Here is a 26,659-nt window from a genome sequence, read left to right as displayed (position 1 = left end):
TTGAAGAAAACTAGGTATGTCAGGAATGTTTTAAGTAGTAAAGACTGTTTAAAAATGTCAGAATAGCCAGGCACAGTGACTCATGCCTGTAATCCCAACACTTTGGGAGGCGAAGGTAGGAGCATCACTTAAGCCCAGGAGTTTGAGACCAGCCTAGGCAACATAGAAAGACCTCATCTCTACAAAAAAAATCCAAAAATTAGCCAGGTGTGGTGGTGTGTACTTATAGTCTCCACTACTTGGGAGGCTGAGGCAGAAGGATCACCTGACCCAGGAGGCAGAGGCTGCAGTGAGCTGTGATCATGTCACTACACTCCAGCCTGAGTGATAGAGTGAGACCCCACAAAAAAAGTCAGAATAAATACAACTCCAACTTCAAGGTACTTATGACATCTTTTCCCCCTCTTCAACCAGACACCACTAGATGATCTAGTCATTAGCATCTGATCTCCCATTACACTACATGTATTTACTAGTGTTGCTAATTAAGCCTTACCAAAATGAACACATGATTTTTTCATTCATCAAAGAAATATTTTCTCATCATTGTAATAGGCTCTGAGGTAGGTCTTGGGGCTCTCAGATAATTAAACACCATTCTTGCCCTCAAGAACCTCAGAGATTAATGGGAGCGTCCAACATGTGCCAATGTGCTCACTGCTATGCCAGGAGAATGCAGTGAGTGAGGAGGGAGCATAACAATTCATCTATGTCCTCAATTCATTTCCTTTTCATAACAAATTACTACCCACTCCTCAACCATGGAGATTTATAAATTTATATTGTATTTCCAAACCTGCATGTACCACTGAACTTTCCCACTAAGACCTTATTCTGGTAAAAATACCTCAGTTGCAAAAGTAAGTAAAGCAGACACTAGGAAAATATAGTAGTCATGGTAATCTCCTGACATCTTGTCCAAATGGCCCAGAACAAGAGAAATCTCTCAGGTGAGGTTTCAACTGGGTCTTGGTTTACTCAGTCCATAAATCACAAAATGATCCCTCTCTGCAAAGAGGCGGTCTTAACAGCCAGGAGCCAATATTAATCTTGTGTTCAGAGCTACTGCCTCTGCCACCCGCCTGCCGGTAGGGAGTGGTCCTCACTAGAAGTCTGAGTTCTGCAGGTGAGATTGATGGGAAGATAAGATAAGCTTTACTGGCGGCTGCCCCGCACACGAACAGACAGGAACACAGATGGTGACTGTCCCTTTCTAGGCTCAGTGCTTCCATGATGATGTCATCTCTTTCAGAGGCTCCCCTGGATACACCCAGGCTGTTCTCATCTGGCCCCAAAGCTCAACTGGCTGCAGAATGCAGTGAGAGACCATCCTTCATCTGTTATACCCTCTTCACCCTTCTTACCCTTTGCAATGTAAGATCTGCCTTCATTAAAAGATGAAAGAAAGTGTGTATGTTCTGATAGGGAAAGCTGTCTGGTACACATCCACAGAGAAGTGTGGTTCATAAGCAGGCACCTGAGGGAAAGGGCAACATGGGGGTGATTCATGCACTCTGGATGACTCAAGGACTCAAGGTTCCAACCACCACCTCACAGACACAGCTTTTCCACAATTTTTCTTTTTACCTAAAAAACTGTTACGTATGCCCAAGTCCATGCTCAATGTTCCTTTATCTGTAAAAATGAGGATAAGAAGAGTACCTATGTCTTCTGCCACTGGGAGGATTAATGAGTTAATGTGCATAAAGTCCTTACTGTTAGTCAATGCTCTATAAGCGTTATAAAGTGGGGGAATGGGGAACTGTTACCAATGTTTTTTCTGGAGACAATTTTTAAGGTAAGCATATTTTCAGTTTATACACTCATGAACTGCTTTGAGTTTTGCAATGAACAACTACTATAATTAAAATAATAAGCTTCTAGCATTCATTTAAAATACATAAATGCTAAATTTTCACCTCTTCTTAGGAGTCCCCATGACTAACCTGGACCTATTCACCCTTCCACCACAGGCTCCCATCCTACCCTGCTGCGAGATTTTCCACATGATGAGAGCTATCACAAAAAAATCTTGGACTTGGCCGGGTTCAGTGTCTCAGCCTATAATCCCAGCACTTCGGGAGGCCAAGGCAAGTGGATTGCCTGAGCCCATGGGTTCAAGACCAGCCCAGGCAACTTGGCAAGACCTCATCTCTACAATAAATAAAAAAATAGCCGGGTGTGGTAACGCATGCCTGTAGTTCTGACTGCTTGGAAGGCTGAGGCAGAAGGATCGCCAGAGCCCAGCAGGTGGATGCTGGGGTGGCCATGAGCGTGCCACTGCACTCCAGCCTGGGTGATGGAGTGAGACTCCAACTCAAAAAAATATATATATTGGACTTGAGGATAGTCAGTGGTCTCAGAAATGAGGGAAGACAAATAAGGAGAAACAGCCAACACAGAGCACGGCTTTGGCAGCCAGCCTAACCTTCCTCCGCAGCTCACCCCTGCCACCCTCCCCATCTCCCTACCTCCTGCCCAATCCCCACTGGGCCTCAGCTCTCATGTCACTTGTACCACTGCCAAAAATTCCATCACCCAGAGATTACTTTAGGGCAATAAAGAATCATCCAAGAAAGAGATGAAGGGACTGCTGCCGGTCCTTCCAATAACTATTTGAAACAGACTTCTTCCCCTTATCTCCTCTTTTTAAAAAGAGAGAAATCAATGTACCAAGGGAATGAGAGATTTAGCAGAAAAAAGAAAGTGAGAAGAAGAACGGAAGGAAGGAAATTTGGAAGCTAAAGCCCCTTAAGGGGAAAATGGTGTGAATGGGGCCACCTTTGGGCAGCATAACAGCCTGGGTAGGTATCAGAAGAGAGAAGAGTAGAACAAAATATTGAGGGCAGACCCTGGAAACTCCCCTCACCCACAGTCCTTCGGCTGCACAGAACTCTGTAGCAGAACCCAGAAGGCAGACTGTCTGGGTCCATTTTGATTCATTGTGCTGGCCCAGGGAACTTAACCGCCACTTGTAACACTGTTTCCATGGGGAAATTTATTTTGAGTCCCAACAACTGACTTACAAACAAGCAGTCTGAACCCAGCCCATTCATAATGTGGAGACAAGATGTACTATTTCCTCATTTAGGCTAAAGCCGCCATATCTAACCAAAATTATGTGGCCACTGCCAAGTAGGACACAGCCTTGCCCTTTTTAGGTGCTCAATAAATGTTTAATGATGACAATAATGATACCTTGTATCTAGGTACAGACAGTCCTTGAGCCCTGCGGCTTTTGGATTAGACCATATGTTGTCCTTGCTGCACTGTGTACTGGACCAAGTTCCTGCAGACCAGGAACCTCAGGGACTAAAGGACAATGACACCACTCTCCTACCTGTTTGCTAGCTGCTGCTCAAAGTCCCCACACTGCCGCAAGAGCTCTCCACAGGTAGCTATTATCCTAAACAAAACAAAAAGTGCAAGTATTTGGAATGAGGACATCTACAGGACAAACACCTCATTTACTAAAATTCTAACTATTTGCTCCTTTTGGTGTTGCTAGGTTCAGGGAAACCAGTTAACCATTTGATGGCCTGAAATGTTTCATTAATTAGTAATTAATGTAAAAAGTAAATGCTAGTCCTTTCTAATAACTTCCATTGTCACTGGCATCTCTGCTATGAATCACAATTCTACCCACCACAATTACATTTCCAAAATGCTGGGCTTTGTCCTTGAGAAAAATGAGGTGGAAATAATTTATATCTAAACTGTTTAAGTAAAAATTTATTACTTAATATTTGTTAGGTGCCTGCTATTTGCAAGACAGAAAACTTTTGATACTAGAATTATCTTTCTCTGATCACATGAAAGACAGATGACAATTAATCCATTTGTTTCTCAGAGATAAGCCTGAGTGACCATCATATTCATATTTAATAATCCTTTAATTTTTAAGTAATTTTATGCTAGGCCTCAACCTCCAGCTGCTGAGTCCTTCAACACCAGACTCATAATGCCAGGACAAATCCAAGGATTAAAAACATCTTAAGTATAGTTAACTTTTAACTTTCTCTAAAAGTGCCTATCATCACCAGGGTATCTAGGCATTCCATCATAAGAAAGGTTTAAGAGAAAGTAAAATATTCCACTCCCCTCAGGTGCAACAGAACAAACATGTGCATATTATTTTCCAGTATACCAAGCCACCACATATTAGAGGGGGTACAGTTAGCATCTAGAACATTAGATTTCATCAAAAAAATAAAAGTCCAGAACAGAGCCCATGAGGTGATAATCCAAAATGGTGCTGGGTGGTTCTGGATCTGCCCTGACAACCTTCAGTGGGTCTGGATTCTGCTCTGGCATGGGCCACCACATTGAGATCTACACACGTCATGGGCACCCTGCACATATCACCTAGGTCAGGGGTCAGGCAAGACCCAGAAGTCAGTGAAGCAGGCCAGGTGAAGGGCAGTTTCTTTCTCGAGAACACATATCCGTGAAGAATGGTTCTAAGGAAAAGAAACGTCTAGATAGCTTTTTGTCTCAGCCTCATAGTATAGTTGTTACACCACTTGGGAGAGGAGAAAATCACCTTGGGAGAGGAGAGAATCTAGTACCATAGAGAACACAGGCCCAGGCTATGGGGACTTCCACTGCCAGCCCCTATGGATCACAGTGACAATTCAGGGGCAGTACTGCCAGAGCAATAGGCAACTTTAGAAATCTAGGTGATGTTAAACCTAGTTTTTATTTTTATTTTTTTATTTAATAATTTTTTTTTGAGTTGGGCTCTCACTCTGTCACCCAGGCTGGAGTACAGTGGCACAATCATGGCTCACCACAGGCTTGACCTGCTGGGTTCAGGTGATCCTTCCACCTCAGCCTCCTGAGAAGCTGGGACTACAGACATATGCCACCACACCAAGCTAATTTATTTTATTGTTTGTCAAGACAAGGTTTCGCTATGTTATCCAGGCTGCTCTCAAACTCCTGGGCTCAAGCAATCCTCCAGCCTTGGCCTCCCAAAGAGCTGGGATTACAGGCCTGAGCCACCATGACTGGAAAATCTAGTTTTTAAATGTTGGCAACTAAACCAATTTTTTTTAATGCTATAAAACATATCTGCAGGTCAGAACTGGTTACAGGTCTGTACTCTCCAGATGGACATGTTAAGGGCCAAACCTTCTCAGGCCACTGTTGATCATAGTCCCATCAGGCCTCTGGGCTCAGGGCACAAGGTATCTACCTAGAAGTTCACAGGTCTGGCTATCCCAGAACCTAGTCATCAACAACCAGTCAAGAGGGTCACTGCAATGCCTTTCGTTGAACTCTTATGTGGCCCTTTCCGAGCCAAATAGTGTGGCCTTGCTATTTAGGACTATGGTTCTTAGATCCAGAAACAGAAGCTAATCAGTTGTGCATGTTCTAATATACACTCTCTAAGTTATTTTCGGTCCATAAAAACTATAGGCTAAGGGGAACAAAAAAAATCTTATACCAACTATAAAAAATCTAAGTTTGCCAGGCATGGTGGCACACACCTATAATCCTAGCACTTTGGGAGGCTAAGGCGGGATGCTTGAGCCCAGGAGTTTGAGACCAGTCTATGCAACGTATTGAGACATCTCTACAAAATATAAAAAAATAAGCTGAGCATAGTAGTGCACACCTGTAATCCCAGTTACTCGAGAGGTGAAGGCAGAAGGATCACCTAAGTTCAGGAGGTCAAGGCTACAGTGAGCCATGATGGTGCCACTGCACTCTAGCCTGGACAACAGACCAAGACTCTGATTTTTTTTTTAAAAATTAGTTATTAGGTGTTCATAAGGAATTTTAAAAAATATTTTAAGACCTAGAGGGGTCTTTTGTTGGCTGATTTGATTTGGGTTTTTGTTTATCGGCCTGTTTTTAGAGTCTAGAGCATTGCTTTTAAAAAAAATTTTTTTTTAAAGGCAGTGAAAGGAGAAAAAAATGAAACCTTTACAAACACATTTATCATTTTTATATATCATATTATACATGTTTATGCTTACTACATTAGTCACAACCTTAAATTACAAGCTCCACTTTACCTAATGGAGTTCTGAAAAGCTGTCCAATCTTCTTGAAAAAGGGAATTGGGAGGAATATCATCCAGTTTACACTTCTTTCGTATTGATTGAAGAGTATTGGTGAAATCAGACACATACCTACATGGAAAGGGGAAAAAAATGACAGGGGTGTCATCAATAACTGCTTACTTTTCAAGAAACTTGGGATTCTATAGCTCTGAACAAATTGCCAATGACCTTGAGAACATCTTTAAAGGCTTCCATCAAGGACTGAGACTACTCATAAGTCTTGAATACAAAAAAGTTTCTCTGTGTGGCAAGATCAAATCACCCAGCAGGGCAGCTTCAAGAGAGAGCTCAAGAGGAGAAAAGGGATGGTCACGAAGTAGCTCTGGTGACCAGCCAGGTGAGAGATGGTGCTGCTGAGTTCCCCCCTCCGCCTCACAAATACACTTCTTTGAAAGCAAGTTTAAAGAACTGTTTTAAAACCTCACAGACCCCACTGTAATAACCGACTGTGACCTGGGATAACGTAAGGCAGCTTACTGATTCCCAAGTCATTTTTTCAGCATTCCAGTTCCCTGAATTTAGGTTAAGTAGCCATGGCAGATAGATTAAAGTTTGATGGCTGGCAAGGGCCTGACTTTAATGGCACAAGACCATGAAAGTGGATTCAAAACCAGGAGACCCTCTCACACTGTGTCTGTTCGCCCTCACTATACACATACACTCCTCCTCCACAGCACCTAACATACTAAATGGCTTGTTTTATGTTTATTGCTTTGCTAGACTTTAAGCTCTGTGGGAACAAGGTCTGTGCCGTATAATTACATCCCCAGGAACTAACACGAGCTGAGACTAAAAGAGACACCTGGAAAAAGTTCCCGAATAAACGAAAGACTTGCACTGCAGCCTTGGGCAAGTATCTCAGTGTCTTTGGGTCTCAGTTTCCTCATTTTTCAAATGAATTTAATGATGTCTTCTGTATTGCCTCACAGATTTGTTGTGATGATAAAATGAAATAATCCTTACCAAAGTTGTCAGAAAAGTATAAAATGAAAGCTGTTGTAGAGTGGGAGTGCTTCTGAGGATGGACAATTCTTAGAACAGAGACAAGTACATGCATGTCCTTGGGTGGGCAAGTGAGGAGGACAGAAAGGGGAGTCATGTTCTCTGGAGGCCAAGAAACCTGAGACATTTGTGTGCATCACAAGAAGGCTTGCCTCTGTCCCTTCCCTAGCCGAAGCTCCCAGTGAGTAAAGTGGCACATGGTTACCCAGGGCACAGCCCTGAAAAGTCAGTTTGTATAATGGAGAGAGAGTCCACCCCACTAACTTCAAATGCTACTGCTGTTCCCTTCCAGAGACCTCTGGGCTTCACTGTGGAAAGTCGCAAAACCAAAAATCCCACTGACAGTACCTTCTCTTGGCACTGAGAGAGATGACAGCTTTCTAGGGTCCTGGATGGGAGAAAGGCCTCAAAAACAAATTCACAGGGAATATTAAGGAACACAGTTGTGCTTTAGTATGGAAAATTAACAACTGTGTTATCTCCTGCAACTATTACATCCCTGCATAAGAAGAATATACCATCCACCAATCTACCAGCTCTGCAGAAGCTCCTTTGACAGTCCTGGGCTGGGCCGGTGAGAGGCAGAGGTACATCTGGGGAGTTTTGTCCAGTCACAGTTCTCAAGTGTGGCAATTTGCACAGACTTTATCTATTTCATGATCCATCAATCCAGAATGCTAAATGGGTTTGTCATGAAATCTTATAAGAAAGTGTAGCTTTTATCCCATCATTTTTATCCTTAAGCCCTCCAGCTGTTTCTCACAATACACATTTCCAAGAATCGACCATGTGAGGGTCCCTGTGTTAGAGGTTGTAACAACATGTTTTCTGTTAATATTCACAACCTCCATGGAGAGGAGGTATTATCATCAGTTTACTCAGAAAATAGGCACCAAGACTCAGAGAGAAGCACTGACCTGCCCAAGGTCCCAGCTAGTCAGCATCAGGACCAGGGTCTGAGCTCAGGCTGGTCCAGCCCATGCATCCATCATCGCCTCAATGCCCCTCCATCTTGAACCACCATGTCAGCTGCTGCAGTCTATACTTCACTCTTGTTCAAGTTAGGCCAGTCTACTCCTGCCTCCCCCATATTCCAGTCTCCCTACCTTTGCCTTCTTCAATATCTTCCCCCTACCCTTCCTTACTAGTGAACAATGTCCCACTTGAACCCTGCTCAAGTTAGCTTTGACCTGATTTCCCTGACTAATTTTACAAACATTAGCTATTTTGATAACTTCAAAATCTTTCCTTCTAGAGAAGGTGGCCTAGTTTTGCCAGATCTCCTTTCGTATAATCTGAATTGTTAACATGGATATGTATGATTTTTAAAAACAAAGTAATAACCAACAGAAGAACTAAAAGTAAAAAATATAATGAGTAAGATCAGAGAAACAGGAAAGAAGACAGGAAAATGGCCTTTCATAGAAGAGAGTCAAGAGTTGATATTTAAAGTCAATAAGCAAACAAAAATCTTCTTTAAAGTTTAAAGGGAAGAATTAGAAGACTAAAGTCAAAATGTTCAAAACTGGTTACTTCTGTGGAGAAGGACTAAAAGTAGCAGGAAGGAAAGATTTTTCACTTTCTTATATCATTTTGTATTTTTGTGAATGATTTCTAAAAGCATTTGACTTGGTATTTTACAATAAAAGTTTTAGAACTTAAAAGAAATTTCCATCCACAAAATCCTGGTTGGTGGCAGAGAGAGAAAAGGTAAAACTTTATTTATTAAACTTATTGCTGATGCCTCTCTTTCTACAGGAACACATCTGAGCTCATCCAGTCACCCTCCTGGGAGCAGGGCAGACTTGATGACTACACCAAGCTGCCCTGGGAGGCCCTGACTGCCCACAGCAGTGACAGAGGACACTGGGGTCGAGAGCCTTTCAGAACTCACAGGATACTCTCAGTATTTCTAGAACAACCAAAGCTCCCTAAACAAAAGCAAAACAGCCTTTAGTTCAATAAAAGAAAGTTTCTAAGACTCAGGGCAACTTCACTCTAGAATTATCAAGGGAAAGGTAGGCGTGGTGGCTCACACCTGTAATACTAGCACTTTGGGAGGCCGACGGGAAAACTGCTTGAACTAGGAGTTTTAGACCAGCATAGGCCACATAGTGAGACCTCATCACTGCAAAACATCAAAATAATTAGTTAGGCCTCTCCCAGTTACTCAGGAGGCTGAGGCAGAAGGATCACCTGAGCCCAAAAGGTTGAGGATGTGGTGAATCATGATCATGCCACTGCACTCCAGCCTTTTTCTCAGAGAGGAGCACTGACCTGCCCAAGGTACCAGCTAGTAAGCGTCAGGGCCAGGGTCTGAGCCCAGGCTGGACGAGCCCAGAGCTGGATGACAGACTGAGACCCCCAACTAAAACAAACAAACAAACAAACAAACAAATAAATAGAACTATCAAGGGAAGGTCTCTTGGAGAACATAGGACTGTGGAAACTGGAGCATATAACCAATCTCCTGAGGGCCATTATACCTCAATTAACACAGGTCAGAGAAACCAGCCTTATATGTACTGCTGTCTTTTTCTTCTGTCAAACCAAATGTAATAATAGTTTCCCTTCTCTTTCTTTCGGTGACAGCATTACTGTGATATAATTCACATGCCTCACAATTCATCCACTTAAGGAGCACAAGTCAATTACTTTTAGAGTCTTCACAGAGTTATACAACCATCACCACGACTTTAAAACACGTTTACCATCCCCCCCAAAAAAATCCCTGTACACTTTAGCAGTCATCCCCCACCTCCTTTAAATTCCCCCAACCCCAGGCAACCACAAATTGATTTTCTTCTCTATAGATTTGCCTGCTCTGGATGTTTCATATAGATGGAAGCATATAACATGCAGTCTTTTGTGACTGGCTTCTTTCACTTAGCATGATGTGCATATTGCCTTTTTATTTTACACTTTTAATTATATAAGAAAATATAAATTTGTACCCTTGTTTTAAAAAATCAAAAAATAAATAAAGTGAAATCCCCTATGACCACCATCCCATGTCTTCTCCATCTCCCTAAAGATAATCAGTGTTTTGAGTGTATCGTTTGAACTTCCACATCAGGGGTCAAGCAAGCTTTTTCTGTTAAGGTCCAGATAGTAAAGATTTTTGGCTTTTTTCAAGAAGTAAGATCTCTGTCCCAACTATACAGTTCTGCCTATATAATGGGAGATGTAGGTCATAGGTAAGTAAATAAGCATGGCTGCATTCTAATAAAACTTTATTTACAAAAAGAAATGCAAACAAAATTGGACTCATGGGTTCTAGTTTGACCAATGCCATTCTATAGGAATATATAATGCATTTTAAAGTATTAGAAAAAAGACCTAGAACAGGAGTTGGCACTCCTGGTTTTTTTGTAAATAGTTTTATTGGCCCATAGCCACACCCATTCATTTATGTATTGTCTATGGCTATTTTCATGCTATAAAGGCAGCGTGCTACAAAATCATCTATTGCAAAAGAGACTGTAGGCCCACAAAGCCTAATATACTTGCTATCTGGTTTTTTGCTGGAAAAGTTTGCCAAATTCTGCTACAGAAAATATACTCGGCTGGGCTCGGTGGCTCAGCCTGTAATCCCAGCACTTTGGGAGGCCAAAGTGAGTGGATTGCCTGAGCCCAGGTTCGAGACCTGCTTGGGCAACTTGACGAGACCTCATCTCTACAACAAATCAAAAACTAGCCGGGCATGGTAGCGCGTGCCTGTAGTTTCAGCTACTCGGAAGGCTGAGGCAGAAGGATCGCCAGAGCCCAGCAGGTCGAGGCTGCAGTGGCCGGGAGCGGCCATTACACTCCAGTCTGGGTGACAGTGAGACTCCAACTACAAAAAAAAAAAAAAGAAAATATACCCTATTTTTTGTATGTTATTTTTACATAATGTATTACACTCTCAATATTATTTTGAGGCAACCCCTTTGGGTTCCCTCCCACTGTGGGAGCTTTTCTGTCCTCTCAATAAATCCTGCTTTCTCACTTACAAAAAAATTATTTTGCAACTTGCTCTCCTTCCCTACAACAGATTTTTGAGATCTACTCATGTGGACCTAATTAATACTTGCTAAACTAAGTTAAGTTCGACCTAAACTGGGCACAGTGGCTCACACCTATAATCCCAGCACTTTGGGAGGTGGAGGTGAGAGGATTGCTTGAGCTCAGGGGTTCAAGACCAGCCTGGGCAACTTGGTAAGACTTCATCTCTACAATAAATAAAAAAAAATTAGCTGGGCACGGTGGTGCACACCTGTGGTTCCAGCTACTGGGAAGGCTGAAGCAGAAGGATTATCTGAGCCCAGCAGATTGAAGCTGTGGTGGCTCTGAGAGTGCTACTTCACTCCAGCCTGAGTGTCAGAGTGAAACTCTGACCAAATAAATAAATAAATAGTTTGTCTAAACCTGTCTCTGTACTTGGGTGATAAAGTTTGGCTCACAGTGGCCTCTATATATAGGGAACTGTACCCTAGCTTGATGTGTAAACAAATTGTAACCTAACCCAAGAGGATACCCTTGTTATCAAGCAACTGAGTCAGTCAATCATAGTAGCCAAACCCTTAGCCAATTCTAGGCTGAAAGCTGTCAAATTATGCCCGAATAAGGCAAATGCCTAACTGCCAATCAGGTCATCTCTGTATGTCATTTCCTCTTTTCTGGTTATAAATACAGCTCACCATGGGCATTCTGAACCATCCAAAATGCTGTTAGGTTCCAGAACCTTTTGCTAGCCTAAATAAACTTTGTTAAATTAAACTTGCCTAAGCTTTGCTGTTGTTTCTTTTCCCCCAACATACTTTAACTGCTGCATGGCAGTCCCTCATATGAATATATCATATTTTATGTAGCCATTGCCTAATGAATGGACATTTAGGTTATTTCAAATGTTCCACCATGACAACCAATGCTGCAATGAACATCCTTAAGAAATCCTCCTGAGCTCAGTTGCAAATGTTTTTCCAAGGTTCAGAGCAGGAATACAGAGCACATACATTTTTAATTGGGACAGACACTGTCCTCCAATGTATCTAGCCCTGTCCCTAGGCCCAGCCTTACTTGGCAAAGAGGGATTTCAGGGCTGCCAGCAGGCCACAGGTCCCCAGGCCATTGGTGAATCTCACGCATCTGTCAACGGCTGCAGACGCCAGACCAAACAGCTTATTCACAGAGTGGCTCAGCTCCTGCACACAGTCAATTACTTCCCCATGCTCCTGGTAAGCAAATGCAGACAAAAGCCATTCAGACTGGAGAGCACCCAAATAGAAAATGTCAAGACACAGAAATACCTTCAAGCCCTCTCATCTGCAGTAAAATCACCTAGTAGGGATATCAGAAATATAGTCCCAAACTGACAGCTCTGCTGGAGGCTGAGTAGGAGGAAAGACAGCCTAAGTGGTCAGTGAGATCACAGAAATTAACTCCTGGCAGAAAAGCAGGACCAACTGTCTAGTTCATGTTAGTATTTTCCATTTCTTTCCTTTTTTTCTGTGATTATTAAGATGGCATCGCTCCCTCTGACTCTGGAGCTGCAATTCAAGTTTTTCACATCAGGCACTCTAAAAGAATGTAGCAAAAGGAAAATGCTTCCTTCAGGGGCAAGAATCTAACTGAACAGATGTTCAAGGTATACCCCTAGAAAACCGAAAGATGCAAGAGGCAGCAGACTTAAACGAGTGTAAGATCAGTTCTTATGTGTCAACATGCCTCATGCTAGACAACCTTATGACTTGAAAACAAAACACTATTTGACATGGAAATGACCTTGAGTCCACCCCTGGTGCCCTCATAGTGAGCACAGTCCACGAGCGCCAAGCTCCTGAGCCTATTTGCATATCTCCCTTCAACAAAGGACCACCTTAATAAGAAATTACTAAATCAGGGATCAGCTTATCCCCAAAAGATTTAACCCTCTCCTTTTAGAGATCCTTAGTGGAGGGCTTTAAGAAGAATATTGATAGCAGGTCTGTGATCTCATTTTACATTTGGATGGTCAGAGCCCATGAGTACTTACAGCCCATTTTTTAATCCATACCTGATCCCACCCCCAACCCTCTGCCAGACTTGGCTGACAGGCTGGCAGACAGAAGGCTTCCTAACTGGCCATTGGCCATGCTGGGACATTACCAAAGGTACTGCGCTGATCTGGATAAGGAGGTTGTTCTCCTCCATGTCACCGTACTTCAGCTGGTAGGGTTTGTAGGGCTCATACACAGCATCCACCAGCTCCATGACTTTTACCAGGTTGTGCTCATCTTTAGGAGATCAGAAGTGAAAAGCAATAATTAACAAAGATTCTGAAATTAACCACTGGAAAGCAACAAGGAAGAGATGTTCTCTTAGAACTTTTCCCATTTTATCTTTGGAGGTAACTACATTTTGCTAATCCACATTTATTCATGGATGCTTCTTCAACAACCAGTTGACATATGGATAAATTTGGGCTTTGTGCAGTTTGCCTTAAGCACCATTAAAGACACCAACTCCCTTAATCTCACATCCCTTATTATCCTCACAATTAAGAATCCCTACACATGATAACTCTCGTCAACGTCGGGTTCAAGAACTACTACAGAGAAAAGGTACTAAAGGAAGAACATTTTCCACTTCAAGTGTTCATAGAAACAGATATCCAATACACTAGGCATTCCAAAAATTCCTATGTTGAACCACATAAAAATTTAAAACATGCTTGTATCAAAAATGTAAATGTGCATATTCTATGACACAGCAATTCAACTGCTAAGAATTTTCCCAAAATCAACAAATATACAGTGATTTGATATACACAGAAGAATGTTCATGAAAACATTGCTCAGAATCAGAAAGTTCTAGAAACAATCTCAACAGGGGATGGGTAAATGTAAAAGCCTACTTGCTGATATCCTCACATCCTTCTGGTCCCTTCCACTATCTGTCCTTCACTGAAACTAGAAAAATAGTCCCCAACAGAAATCTCATTACATTGCTGCTCTACTTACAACTTTTCAGTAACTCCCACTGCTCTGCAGTTGGAGACTAAAATCTTTTCTATATCCTGCAAAGCCCCATATTGCTTGACCTCAGAAAGCAAAAGATGGTGGTAGTTAAGAGTAAAGGTTCTTCTATCAAAGCTTTACTGCTTCCTAGGTATGTGACTACGTGCAAATATCTTAACTTTTCTATGCCTCCTTCCTCAACTATAAAAAAAGGAGAAGTAACGCACTGATTTTGTAAGACTTTTGTGGAGATCATGTAAAATAATGTGTGTGCATTATGTGGAGATCATGTAAAATAATGTGTGGTAAGCACTCAATAAACACTGGTTATTTTATTATGACTTCTACAGCCTCACCCTCCATTACACGCCCTCTAGCTCCCAACCTTCTCTCAGTTCCTAAAAGCTCCTTTTGGCCACATGTGGATTCTTCTGTCTGGAAGGACCTTCTCTACCCCTCTTCATCTAGTTAACTTCAGGTCCTCCTTCAATACTCACTCAGTTCAAGTCTGTCGATCTCTCAATTATCTGCCTTTGTTTATATACTTTTAGAACTATTTGCTTTTCTTCCAAGGACTTTCTCACTTTGTAATCATACATTCATTTGTGTGATTATTTGATTATCTCCCACTGAAATACACATTATATGAGAGCAGGGACTGTGTTTGATTTTGCCCAGCATTGTATCCTCAGAATGTAGCACTCCAGTACTGACCCATTTGTAGCTGAATGAATAAACTAAATATAGTTTCACCTATCCAAAAGAGCTGTGAAAAATAATTGCACACACATATATACAAGACACACACACATACACAAAGACACACTTGGGAGCCAGGATTCTCACTTCAGGAGACGGGCATCTGCAAATGGGTATGCAAGAGATAAAAATCCTGCGGTGTTGAATTTGACTGAGAAATATTGGCATAAATTGGTAATTTAAAAAATATATATATATATCTTCAAGCCAGGCATGTGGTTCATGCCTGTAATCCCAGCACTTTGGGAGGCCAAGGCGAGAGGATTGCCTGAGCTCAGGGGTTTGAGACCAGCTTGGGCAACTTGGCAAGTCTTCATCTCTACAATAAATCAAAAAATTAGCTGGTAGTGCACTTGTAGTTCCAGCTACTTGGAGGGCTGAGACAGAAGGATCGCCAGAGTCCAGCAGGTAGAGGCTGCAGTGGCCATGAGGGTGCCAGCACACTCGAGCATGGGTGACAGAGTGGGACTCCAACTCAAACAAACAAACAAACAAACAAACAAACAAATAAATAAATAAATGTATTTCCTAGCTTTGTCCACCAAAAGATTCTAGGAGTAATGATACTCCAGCAACAATGAGCACCCCTGGTGCCTAGATTGTGGCTTCTTTTTTTTTTTTTTGAGTTGGAGTCTCACTCAGTCGCCCAGACTGGAGTGCAGTGGCCGCTCCCAGCCACTGCAGCCTCGCCTGCTGGGCTCCGGCAATCCTTCCGTCTCAGCCTTCCAAGTAGCCGGAATTACAGGTATGCGCTACCACGCCCGGCTGATTTTTTGTAGAGATGAGGTCTTGCTGCCCGGGCGGGTCTCGAACCCGCAGCTCAGGCAATCCACTCACCTCAGCCTCCCAAAGGCGCGGGATTACAGGCTGAGCCACCGAGCCTGGCAATTGTGGTTTCTAAATACCATTTCTCACTAGAAAAAAACCAGGCTTCCTAGGAAAATGACTAAATTCCAGGTTTAAGGCAAGGGAAAGTAGAGGGTGTTCCTGGAACATATTGTGCCAAAAAACAAGAAAGCAGTGAAAGAATGATAGGGACATGTCAAAAAGATACAGGAGCCAGATTGAGGGGGCAACCATAGTCCAATTTTGAAACAATTTGGAAATTAAAATGAATAATAATGGATCATAACTAACTAAATTTTTTAAAAACGATGAATTCATAGTAATATTAAAGAGAGAAAAGAAGGAAAAGTCTTATCTTGATAAAAGAATGCTAGCATATAAGTATAAGGAAATAAATTAGAAAATTACCATTTTGTAATCAACAATGGAAAATTTATCCAGGCAAGGATTATTAATGGATGCTAAAGTCATAAAAAAATGTTTCTTGGAAAATGCTGTATTCCTATAGGCTCAGAACATCACCTCATAATTGCAAGAGGAAATTACAAGAGGGAAAGGTGACTTTACACTGGAGAGATCTGGCAGATACACTTACCAAGTGATAACCTAACCTATCACCTACAGTTGGACACATGTCTCCTGATGTGACACAATAGGAAGTACACACTATCATCACTGTAGCATTCTTCCCAAACATTGTTTGACATAAATCTAATCAGGAGGAAACAACTGACACATTCTACAAGAAAACTACCCTGACTTCTTCAAAGATGTGAATTTCATGAAAGATAAAAGAAGGATGAGAAGACTGTTTTAGATTAAAAGAGATTAAAGGAATAGGACATGCAAATGTCATATATGTGCACACTGACTGAATCTCAATGGGAGGCAAAGGTAGAAAAACAACTATAAGGACTTTTGTGGTACAACTCGAAAAATCTGAATATAGACTGTATATTAGATGATAATATGGAATTGGATACGAAAGCGGCAACAAAATATTCTACTAAAAACATACTTAAGGCTAGGAGCAGTGACTCACACCTGTAATCCCAGCACTTTGGAAAGCTGATGTGGGAGGATTACTTGAGTCCAGCAGTTTGAGACTAGCCTGAGCAACATAGTGAGATCTCACCTCTACAAAAAAAATAAGCTGGATGTGATGGTGCATGCCTGTACTCCCAGCTACTTGGGAGGCTGAGGCAAGAGGATTTCTTGAGCCCAGAAGGTTAAGGCTGTGATAAGCCTAGGCCACAGTGTGAGACTCAAAAGATACATATGTTTAAGTACACACACATAAACACATTCATACACAAAACTGTATATAATCCAAAATGCTGTTTCTGAATGGCAGGTTGAGAATGATTTTTTTTCTCTCTTTGTACTTTTGGGTTTTTCTAGAATGAAAACATATTGCCTATTAATTATAAATTCAACCTAAACTGTTTTTAAATGTACTCTATATTATATGATCTTTTACATATTTTACATTGTGTCATATACATGTAGTAGCTATTGAAATAATACTTTAAAATGTTACAAGTAAAATTAAAAGTTAGAAAGTATATCTACATACCACTAAACTCCAGTCAGGCTGGCCATCAACAATAACAAAAAACAACAGATGCTGGAGAGGATTCAGCGAAAAGGGAACACTTCTACACTATTGGTGGGAGCATACACTAGTACAACCTCTGTGGAAAACAGTTTGGCAATTCCTAAAAGATCTAAAAATCGACCTTCCATATGACCCCACTATCTCCCTACTGGGAATATACCCGGAGGAACTCAAATTACTGTGTGAAAAAGATACCTACATACACATGTTTATTATATCATTGTTCACAATACCCAATGGAATACCCGATGAAATATTACACAGCCATAAAGAAGAACAAAATAATGAACTTCACAGCAACTTGGATGGACTTAGAGCCTATAAAACTGAGTGATCTATCACAGAAACAAAGAACTGAGTATCACATGTTCTCACTCATAAGTGGACCTTGAACAATTATCTAATACTATAAGAAAAAGATTGTCAGTAGTGGGAAACTGCCGGGGGTAGGGGGTGGGATTGGCAGCAGTGGGACACTGCCGGAGGAGGAGAAGCACACCTCATCAACAAGGATAGCTGCATAATGAACATTTGCATACTTAACCCTGAACTGTACCCCACATTTAAAATTTTAAATTAAAAAAACAGAAAGTACATCTACAACATATTTGATAATGAGAAAAAGTCCTTTACTGTATAATGAACTTTAAGGCATATGCACCAAATTTTTAACAGTAGTTAAAGTAGGATACAGAAGACTCATTTTGTATTAAAGTAGGATACAGGAGACACATATTTTTGTTGCTTTTTTATTTTCGAGTCAGGATCTCACTCTGTTGCCCAGTTGGAAGTGAGCACAATCTCGGCTCACCACAGCCTCCAACTGCTGGGCTCAAGCGATCTCCCTCCTCAGACTCCTGCATAGCTGAATTACAGACGTGAGCCACCATACCTGGCTCTTTTGTTGCTTTTTAAAATATATAAGTAATCACTCTTGTAAATTAATCAGAACTAAGTTAAACTCCCAAACAGAAAAATAGGCAAAGGAATGGAATAAGCCATTCAAAAAAGAAAAAAATACATAATTTTTATAATATAATTTTCAGGCCAGGTGCAGTGGCTCATGGCTGTAATCCCAGCACTTTGGGAGGCCGAGGAGGGATGATGGCTTAAGCCTGGGCAACATAGTGAGACCTCATCTACACAAAAAGTCAAAAAATTAGCCAGACGTGGTGTCCACCTATAGTCCCAGTTACTCAGGAGGCTGAGGCAGAAGGATTGCCTGAGCCCAGCAACTAGAGGCTGCGGAGAGCCATGGTCATGCCACTACACTCCAGAATGGGTGACAGAGACACTGTCTCAAAATTTAAAGAAAATTTCAAACTTGTTAATAACCAAAGTGCAAAACTAAAATGATATATCATTAATTGTCTAGGAACCTGGAAATGATGGGAGAAAAAAGACAGAGTCTAGTGCTGATGAGATGATGGGGCACAGGCACCTTCATTCACTACTGATAGACACAAAGATAGGTTAAAAAATTTCTAAAGAACAAAATATGACAAACATCTTTGAAATTTTCATTTATCGAATTCAAATTTAAATGTATCCTAAAAAATAATCAGAGTTGGGCTCAAACATTAATGTGTAAGATAGTTCATAATAGTTTTATTTATCATAATGGTTAAAAAATTATAGTAAGCCATAGCTACAAAGTGGTCATTGCCTTGGTTCTGTGCCTATTTTTAAAAAGTCTAGAAAAACACTTAATGACATAAGAAAATGCTCATTATACTGTTTTGAGCAACAACAACAAAAAAACCAAACCAAATATAAGGCTATATACAATCAATATTTTACAATATTTCTATATATTATATATAACATATTATTATATGTAAAAAAAATTTTTTCTGAGTTGGCATCTCACTGTGTTGCCCAAGAGGGAGTGCAGTAACAAGCTCACAGTCACCGCAGCCTCAACCTGCTGGGCTCAGGTGATCCTTCCGCCTCAGTCTTCCAAGTAGCTGGAACTACTGGCATGCGCTGCCACACCCAGCTAATTTTTTTGATTTATTGTAGAAATGATGTCTTGCCAAGTTGTCCAGGCTGGTCTTGAACCTGTGGGCTCAGAAAATCCTCTCACCTCGGCCTCCCAAAGTGCTGGAATTATAGCTGTGAGCCACCACAACCGGCCTATATGTAAATTTATAAAATTATACTGAAATATATAAAATGCAAATTACATTGCATTTATTAGATAATATTTACATAGTATATATTAAGTGTTTATACTAATATTTGTGAACAATATTTATTTATATTCGAATGACTAGCAGGAACTATAACAAATATTGTTGGTAGCTCTTTTGGGTGATAAGGTTATAAATCTCTTGCTCTTTTTTTTAATCTTTATTTTTGTGTGTTTCCAAAGTATTTTTAAATTAAAACGAAAACATAATTATTTTGAAAACCTCAACAGGAATTGTTAGAAATCTAAACTCCCACAGCTGACTAATAAAGCACTTCTATACTGACTCCTCAGAGGGTGGTTCTCTCTTTTCCAATAATGTCCGTCCCGTGTGGAAAGAATGCAACCTGTTCCTGGCCCTGCCTTCGACCCCCTTCTCCAGCAGGATGTGCAGCCTAAACACACTTCAGCCACTTTCACAAAGGCATCACAGTCCCTGGGAAGCTCCCCGTGTCCACTGTTCCTCTCCCATAACTAAGGCCTGACCAGTGAGTATGCCAAAAACATCTATGAATCATCAGGAATCTGAATAACAAACACACTCCCTGGAATGTACAAGGTAATTATACACAACTGTAATTAAAGAGAATAACTATTAAATAAACCAAGTCAGTGACACACAGCAGCCAAACGGCAAATCAAGGCCTTCCTGAAGAGATTTCCTGATTTGACAGCACCATGCATCACGAGGTCTGTGTTATTTAAAAATTTATGATGCTTTTAACACAGATGGGAAAGAGTTGGGAAAACGTCACACACCATGCATTGTTTACCCAAATGGGAATAAGGAATGCTCTGCTCTCAGTCGGTTGCTGGGAAAAGCCACCTTCCCTATAACCACCTTTACTCCTAACACAGCTCCCCTGCCCTGAAAAACTTGCTGCTACCCCTTCAAAAAGCTCCTCTAGCCTCTTTGGTCTCCTGAGGCTGAATTGTCTGAGGCTTTATGATGATGTGGAAAGAAGAAGGCACTTGTTCCCAAGTGTAACCTGCTGCCACCTCACTGCAACTAACATCTGTCTACCTGCTACTAGGCCTCTTTTATATTCTAAGCCCCCACAGAAGTGTCCATCACTTCCCCAGAATGTGCGCAACCCTAGAGTGTGTGAAGCACCTACACAGCATGGGGTGAGGCAAATATATTAGACTGTTTCCATAATGGCAACATTTTCATGGAAAAGACTTCCACATCGTTTGCAAAGGAAAACATAGATCCCTTCCACTTCTGTAAAATCAGTCATCTGAAAAGGCAAACAAACCCAGGCCCCAGAAGCTTCAAAAAGAACGAGTAAAGACAAGCCCCAGAATGAGGAGGAAGGAATGTTTACGTAGGTGAGGGAGCAGTGCCATTTCCAGTCCCTTGGCAAAGTGGGCAGTGGCGTCGTAGAACTCCAGCAGTCTGGTGAGCTCCAGCTCAGGCCCAGCCCTCTCTACTCCAGCACTGAGGCAGAAGGGCAGGGAGGGCATCAAGGCTCCCAGGGTCTGAATCAGCAGCACCGTCACAACCTCATGGGGGTTCTTGAAAACCTGCAATGAGTGAGCGGTATCTGCCTTAGCACACAGAACCAAACAGGAGCCTACCTTTCAAAGAAGTTGTCCCCTGAATCACTCAGAGGAATCTCCCGAGAGATGAAAAGTGGTCAAATTTAGTGCTATAAGCCCAGGGTTTCCCTCAACGCAAATGTGAATATGCTCAGAAAATGAAGCAGCGTTAGGACGTGCAAAACATCCAGAACAACTGGCAACTCCATACCTCTCCCTGACCCCAAGTGCCTGGCTATTTTCAAATCTATCAAACGCTTTCATGCAATATTTATATGGTCACCAAAAATTAACTAGAGAAATGACAATAGAGAAATTGGGGGGAGTGGGAGGTGGGAATCAAAATAAAATGAAAGAAGAGTACTTCATTTAATTGGGGTTGGAAGAGTCTTTAAGCAGAGTCACTGCCTGGCCTATAGCCACCTCTCCCCTTGACACAGTCCTTCAGCCAAGATGGATTTCTTGTATCTTAAGGAACTCCAGGAATAGTGTATCTAGACCCATTTAGATTATGGATTTACTTATTCATTGAAAATCCTTTTTTCATTCTATATTCTTTACATAGATTTCTTGGGCAAATAATGTTCAGAGTTCTTTTAGAGGGGGGGGTCTCACAGACTCCCAAGTGTTGATTATGTATTTTCTTATTATAACATATCTTAAATATGAACAAACATGAAATGAGACGTAAGAGCTATTCTTAGGCAACTATAATGCCAAAAAAGGTAAAAATTTAGAAACTATAAAACCATTAAAATTCAAAATTTCATTAGAAAATAACTTGAGACAAATGAAAATGAAATCACAACATACCAAAACTTACAAGAGGCAGTGAAATCAGTGCTAAGGGAAATTTATAGCGGTAAATGCATAGACTCAAAAAAAGAAAGATCTCTATCAACAAGCTAACTGTACACATTAAGGAACTAGAAAAAGAACACTAATTCCAAAACTAGTAGAAAGAAGGAAATAATAAAGATTAAAACAGAGATAAGTGAAATAGCGACTAGAAAACCAATTTTTAAAACTCAACAAACCCAGATGTTGGTTCTTTGGAAAAATTCTAGACTAAGAAAAAAAGAAAGAGGGCTCAAATTATTAAAATCAGATATGAAAATGGGGACATTACTCAGTTTCACAAAAATAAAAAACCTATTATGTGTCAATAAAAAAATAAAATAAAACTTTTAAAAAAGAAATAAAAGAGATTATAAGAAAATACTATCAGCAATCACACGCCAACAAACTAAATAACTTAGATGAAATGGACAAATTCCTAAAAATACAATCTATCAAAACTAACTCGAGAAAAAAACAGAAATAGTTACAGTTAGACAAGAAGAATAAATGATAAGTGTTTAAGGGGATACATAAATTAATTCATTTTATTTATTCCTTCTTCACTATATATATATATAAACATATATCATAACATTATCTTGTACATTATAATTACATATGATTATACTTTGTAAAAAGAACAAATCCATTAAAGTTCTTTTTAAAAAAGAAAAAACAGAAACTCTGAATAAATCTTCTATAGCTAGTAAAAAGCTGAATCAGTAATCAAAACCGCCTAACAAAGAAAAGATCAGAACCAGATGGCTTCACTGGTGAATCCTACTAAACATTTAAAGAAGACTTAACATCAACCTTCTAAAACTCTTCAAAAAATTGAAAAGGAGCAAATATGTTATAGTCTGAACTGTGTCCCCCTAAAATTCAAATGTCAACGTCCTAATTGCCAGTACCTTAGAATGTGACTATATTTGGAGATAGGGCCTTTAAAGAGCTGATAAAGGTAATAGGATGCCATATGGGTAAGCTCTAATCTGATATGACTGACACCCTCACAAAAAGAAGAGATTAGGACATAGACACATATAAAGGGAAAACATAGGGAAAAGACAGTCATCTGCAAGTAAAGGTGAGTGGCCTCAGAAGAAACTGGCCCTGTGAACACCTTGAACTTGGACTTCTAGATCTTTGAGAAAGTTAACTTATGTTGTTTAAACTACCAAGTCTGAGGTACTTTGTTATGGAAACAGCTAACAAAACTAATAATGGACACTGCCTAACTCATTCTACGAGGGCAGCATTACCCTGACACCAAAACCAGTCAAAGACGTTATAAGAACAGAACTACAAATGATCATCCTTTATGAATACACATGCTAAAATTTTCAACAAAATAGTAGTAAACTGAATTCTGTAGCATATTAAAAAGATTATATACCCACAACCAAGTAGGATTCACCTAGGAATGCAAAAATAAATCCAACTAATATACCATTATTAACAGAATAAAGGAAAAAAACCACACGATCGCCTCAATTAATATAGAAAATGTTTTTTACAAAATTCAAAACCCTTCATGACAAAAACACTCAACAAACTAGGAATAGAAGAAAACTTCCTCCACATGATAAAGGTAATATATGAAAACCCACAGCTAACATGATATTCAATAGTGAAAGACTGAAGCATTTCTCCTAAGATCAGGAACAAGACAAGAATAACTGCTTTTGCCACTCTATTCAACACAGTACTGAAAGTCCTAGCCAGAGCAATTACACAAGTAAAAAGAAGAAAGGAGCCAGATGTGGTGGATCACGCCTATAATCTCAGCACTTTGGGAGGTGGAGGCGAGTAGATTGCCTGAGCCCAGGGATTTGAGATCAGCTGGACAACTTGGCCAGACCTCATCTCTATAATAAATCAAAAATTAGCTGGGAGTGGTGGTGCAAGCCTGTAGTCCCAGCTACTTGGAAAGCTGAGGTGGAAGGATCATCTGGGTCCAGCAGGTCGAGACTGTGGTAGCCATAAGCATGCCACTACACTCCAGCCTAGGCGATAGAGTAAGACTCCGAATCAAAAAAGGAAGGAAGGGACGGAGGGAGGGAAAATATGTCCAAATTAAAAGCAGAGTTAGCCGGGTTCGGTGGCTCAGCCTGTAATCCCGTGCCTTTGGGAGGCTGAGGTGAGTGGATTGCCTAAGCCTGAGGGTTCGAGACCCGCCTGGGCAGCGAGACCTCATCTCTACAATAAATAAAAAAATCAGCCGGGCATGGTAGCACATGCCTGTAATTTGGCTACTTGGAAGGCTGAGGCGGAAGGATCGCCGGAGCCCAGCAGGTCGAGGCTGCGGTGGCCGGGAGCAGTCACTGCACTCCAGTCTGGGTGACAGAGTGAGACTCCAACTCAAAAAAATAAATAAATAAATAAATAAAAGCAGAGTTATCTCTGTTCACAGATGACATAATTATATGTGTAGAAAAACTTAAAGAATATACAAAATACTCTTAGAGTTAATAAATAAATTCAGTCAAGTTATAGGATATAAAACTGACATACAAAAATCAGTTGTATTTCTATATACTAATGATAAACAATCTGAAAAGGAAATTAAGAAACAATTCTATTTACAATAGCATGAAAAAGAATAAAATATTAGGAATAAACTTAACCAAGAAGCTAAAAGACTTGTACACTAAAAACAACAAAACATTTGATAAGAAAAAATTAAAGAACTAAATAAATGGTAAGACATCCCATGTTCACAAATTGGAAGACTTAATATTGTTAAAATGGTAATACTATACAAAGCAATCTACAGATTCAGTGCAATCCCTGTCAAAACTCCAATGGTGTTTTTTGGAGAAATAAAATCCATCTAAAAATTCACATGGAATATTGAGGGACACCCCAAATAGCCAAAACAGTCTTGAAAAAAAAAAAGAACAAAGTTGGAAGCCTCAAATGCTTGACTTTAAAAGTTACTACAAAGCTACAATAATCAAAACAGTGTGGTACCAGCATAAGGACAGACATGTAGACCAACGGAATAGAGAGTCCAGAATTAAACTCTCACATCTACGGACAACTGATTTCTAAAAGAATGCTATGACCATTCAATGGCAAAGGACAACCTTTTCAACAAAAGGTGCTCCAACTGGATATCTACAAGCAAAAGGAAAAAGTTGAACTTTTACCTTACACTATATACAAACATTAACTCAAAATTGGCCAAAGACCTAAATGTAAGAGCTGAAACCATAAAATTCTTACAAGAAAATATAGAGAAAAACCCTCATGATCTTGAATTCTGCAACAATTCTTGGATATAATACCAATAGTCAAGGCAACAAAAGAAAAAATAGATAAATTGGACTACATCAAAATTCAAAATTTTTGTGCATCAAAAGACATTATCAAGAAAGTAAATAACAACCTACAGAATGAGATAAAATATTCGCAAATCATATATTCAGTAAAGGATTTAAACCCAGATTATATAAAGAACTCTTACAACTCAACATAAAAACAACCAACCAAATTAAGAAACGGGTAAACAACCCAGCACCTTGGGAGGCAGAGACAGGAACACTGCTTGAGCCCAGGAGTTCAAGACCAGCTGGGCAACATAAAGAGACCTTGTCTCTACAAAAAAATCAAAAAAATTAGCCATGGTGGCATGTGCCTGTAGTACCAGCTACTCGGGAGTTCAAGACCAAGCCTGCGCAAGACCCTATCTCTACAAAAAAATGTTTTAAACTTAGCCAAGCATAGTGGTGCACACCTGTAATCCCATCTATTTGGGAGGCTGAAGCATGATGAGCTCATTTGAGGCCAGGAGTTGGGGCTTCACTGAGGTACGATTGCACCACTGCACACCAGCCTGGGTGAGAGTAAGATCCTGTCTCAAAAAAAGACTGAAAATTTAAAAAATGGGCCATGGGTCAAAGCTAAACATTAACATAAATTTCTGCCCCACAAAATGTAGGATGAGGTCCAAATGTAGGATGAGGTCCAAATAGAAGTCTAGGAAGTCTAAGTTCTTTTTCTTTTTCTTTCTTTTTTTTTTTTAAGTAGGAGTCTCAATCTATCACCCAGGCTAGAATAGCATGATCATAGCTCACTGCAGCCTTGACCTCCTGGGCTCAGGCAATCCTTCTGCCTCAGTCTCTCAAGAAGCTGAGACTAAAGGTGCACGGCACCATGCCTGGTTAATTTTTTTTATTTTTTTTATAGAGACGAGGTCTCACTATGTTGCCTAGGCTGCTGACATCTGAAAAGAAAGTAGGCCATGGCCCAATAGTATAAATTAGCATAAATTCATGCCCTACAAAATGTAGAATGAGGCCCAAATAGAAGGCTGAGAAGTCTGTTCTTTTTCTTAGATAATGAAGGGCATTTGTATGTATTGACTTGAGCTGTTTTTATCCTTGTGATACAAGAAGTAGAAGAGGCAAGAACACATAAATGATTACATTAAAACTGCAAAAACTTGACCAGCGTGGTGGCTCATGTCTGTAATCCCAGCACTTTGGGAGGTACAGGTGAAAGGACTGTCTGAGCCCAGAGGTTTGAGACTAGCCTGGGCAACCTGGCAAGACCTCGTCTCTATAATAAAACAAAAAAATCACCCAGGTGTGGTGGTGCGCACCTATAGTCCCAGTTACTTGGAAGGCTGAGGTGGAAGGATTGTCTGAGCCCAGCAGGTTGAGGCTGCCATGGCTGTGAACATGTCACTGCACTCCAGCCTGGGTGACAGTGAGATTCCAACTCAAAAAATGTAAGTAAATTAAAAAGATAAGTAAAGTAAAATAAAATAAAATTGGAAAAGTTCTATAGGAGGTTTTCCTTTAAAAAA

General features: G+C 40.4%; 1 protein-coding gene across 1 annotated transcript in view; it reads right to left on the bottom strand.

Annotated features, from left to right (window-relative positions):
- Nucleotides 1-26,659, bottom strand: part of COG7 (component of oligomeric golgi complex 7) — an 81,250-nt gene that overhangs the window by 24,268 nt on the left and 30,323 nt on the right. The window contains exons 7-11 of the mRNA XM_008059939.2: nt 20,793-20,991; nt 13,200-13,327; nt 12,132-12,286; nt 6,024-6,140; nt 3,341-3,406 (exon numbers count right to left, since the gene is read on the bottom strand). Of these exons, the coding sequence (XP_008058130.1) occupies nt 3,341-3,406; nt 6,024-6,140; nt 12,132-12,286; nt 13,200-13,327; nt 20,793-20,991 (665 nt within the window). The remainder of the gene's footprint in view (nt 1-3,340; nt 3,407-6,023; nt 6,141-12,131; nt 12,287-13,199; nt 13,328-20,792; nt 20,992-26,659) is intronic.

Source organism: Carlito syrichta, unplaced genomic scaffold, assembly GCF_000164805.1.
Source record: "Carlito syrichta isolate Samal-C Ts95f unplaced genomic scaffold, Tarsius_syrichta-2.0.1 Scaffold304449, whole genome shotgun sequence".
Classification (NCBI taxonomy): domain Eukaryota; kingdom Metazoa; phylum Chordata; class Mammalia; order Primates; family Tarsiidae; genus Carlito; species Carlito syrichta.
The sequence above is the reverse complement of the archived record's forward strand: the minus strand, read 5'-3'. Positions and strand labels throughout refer to the sequence as shown.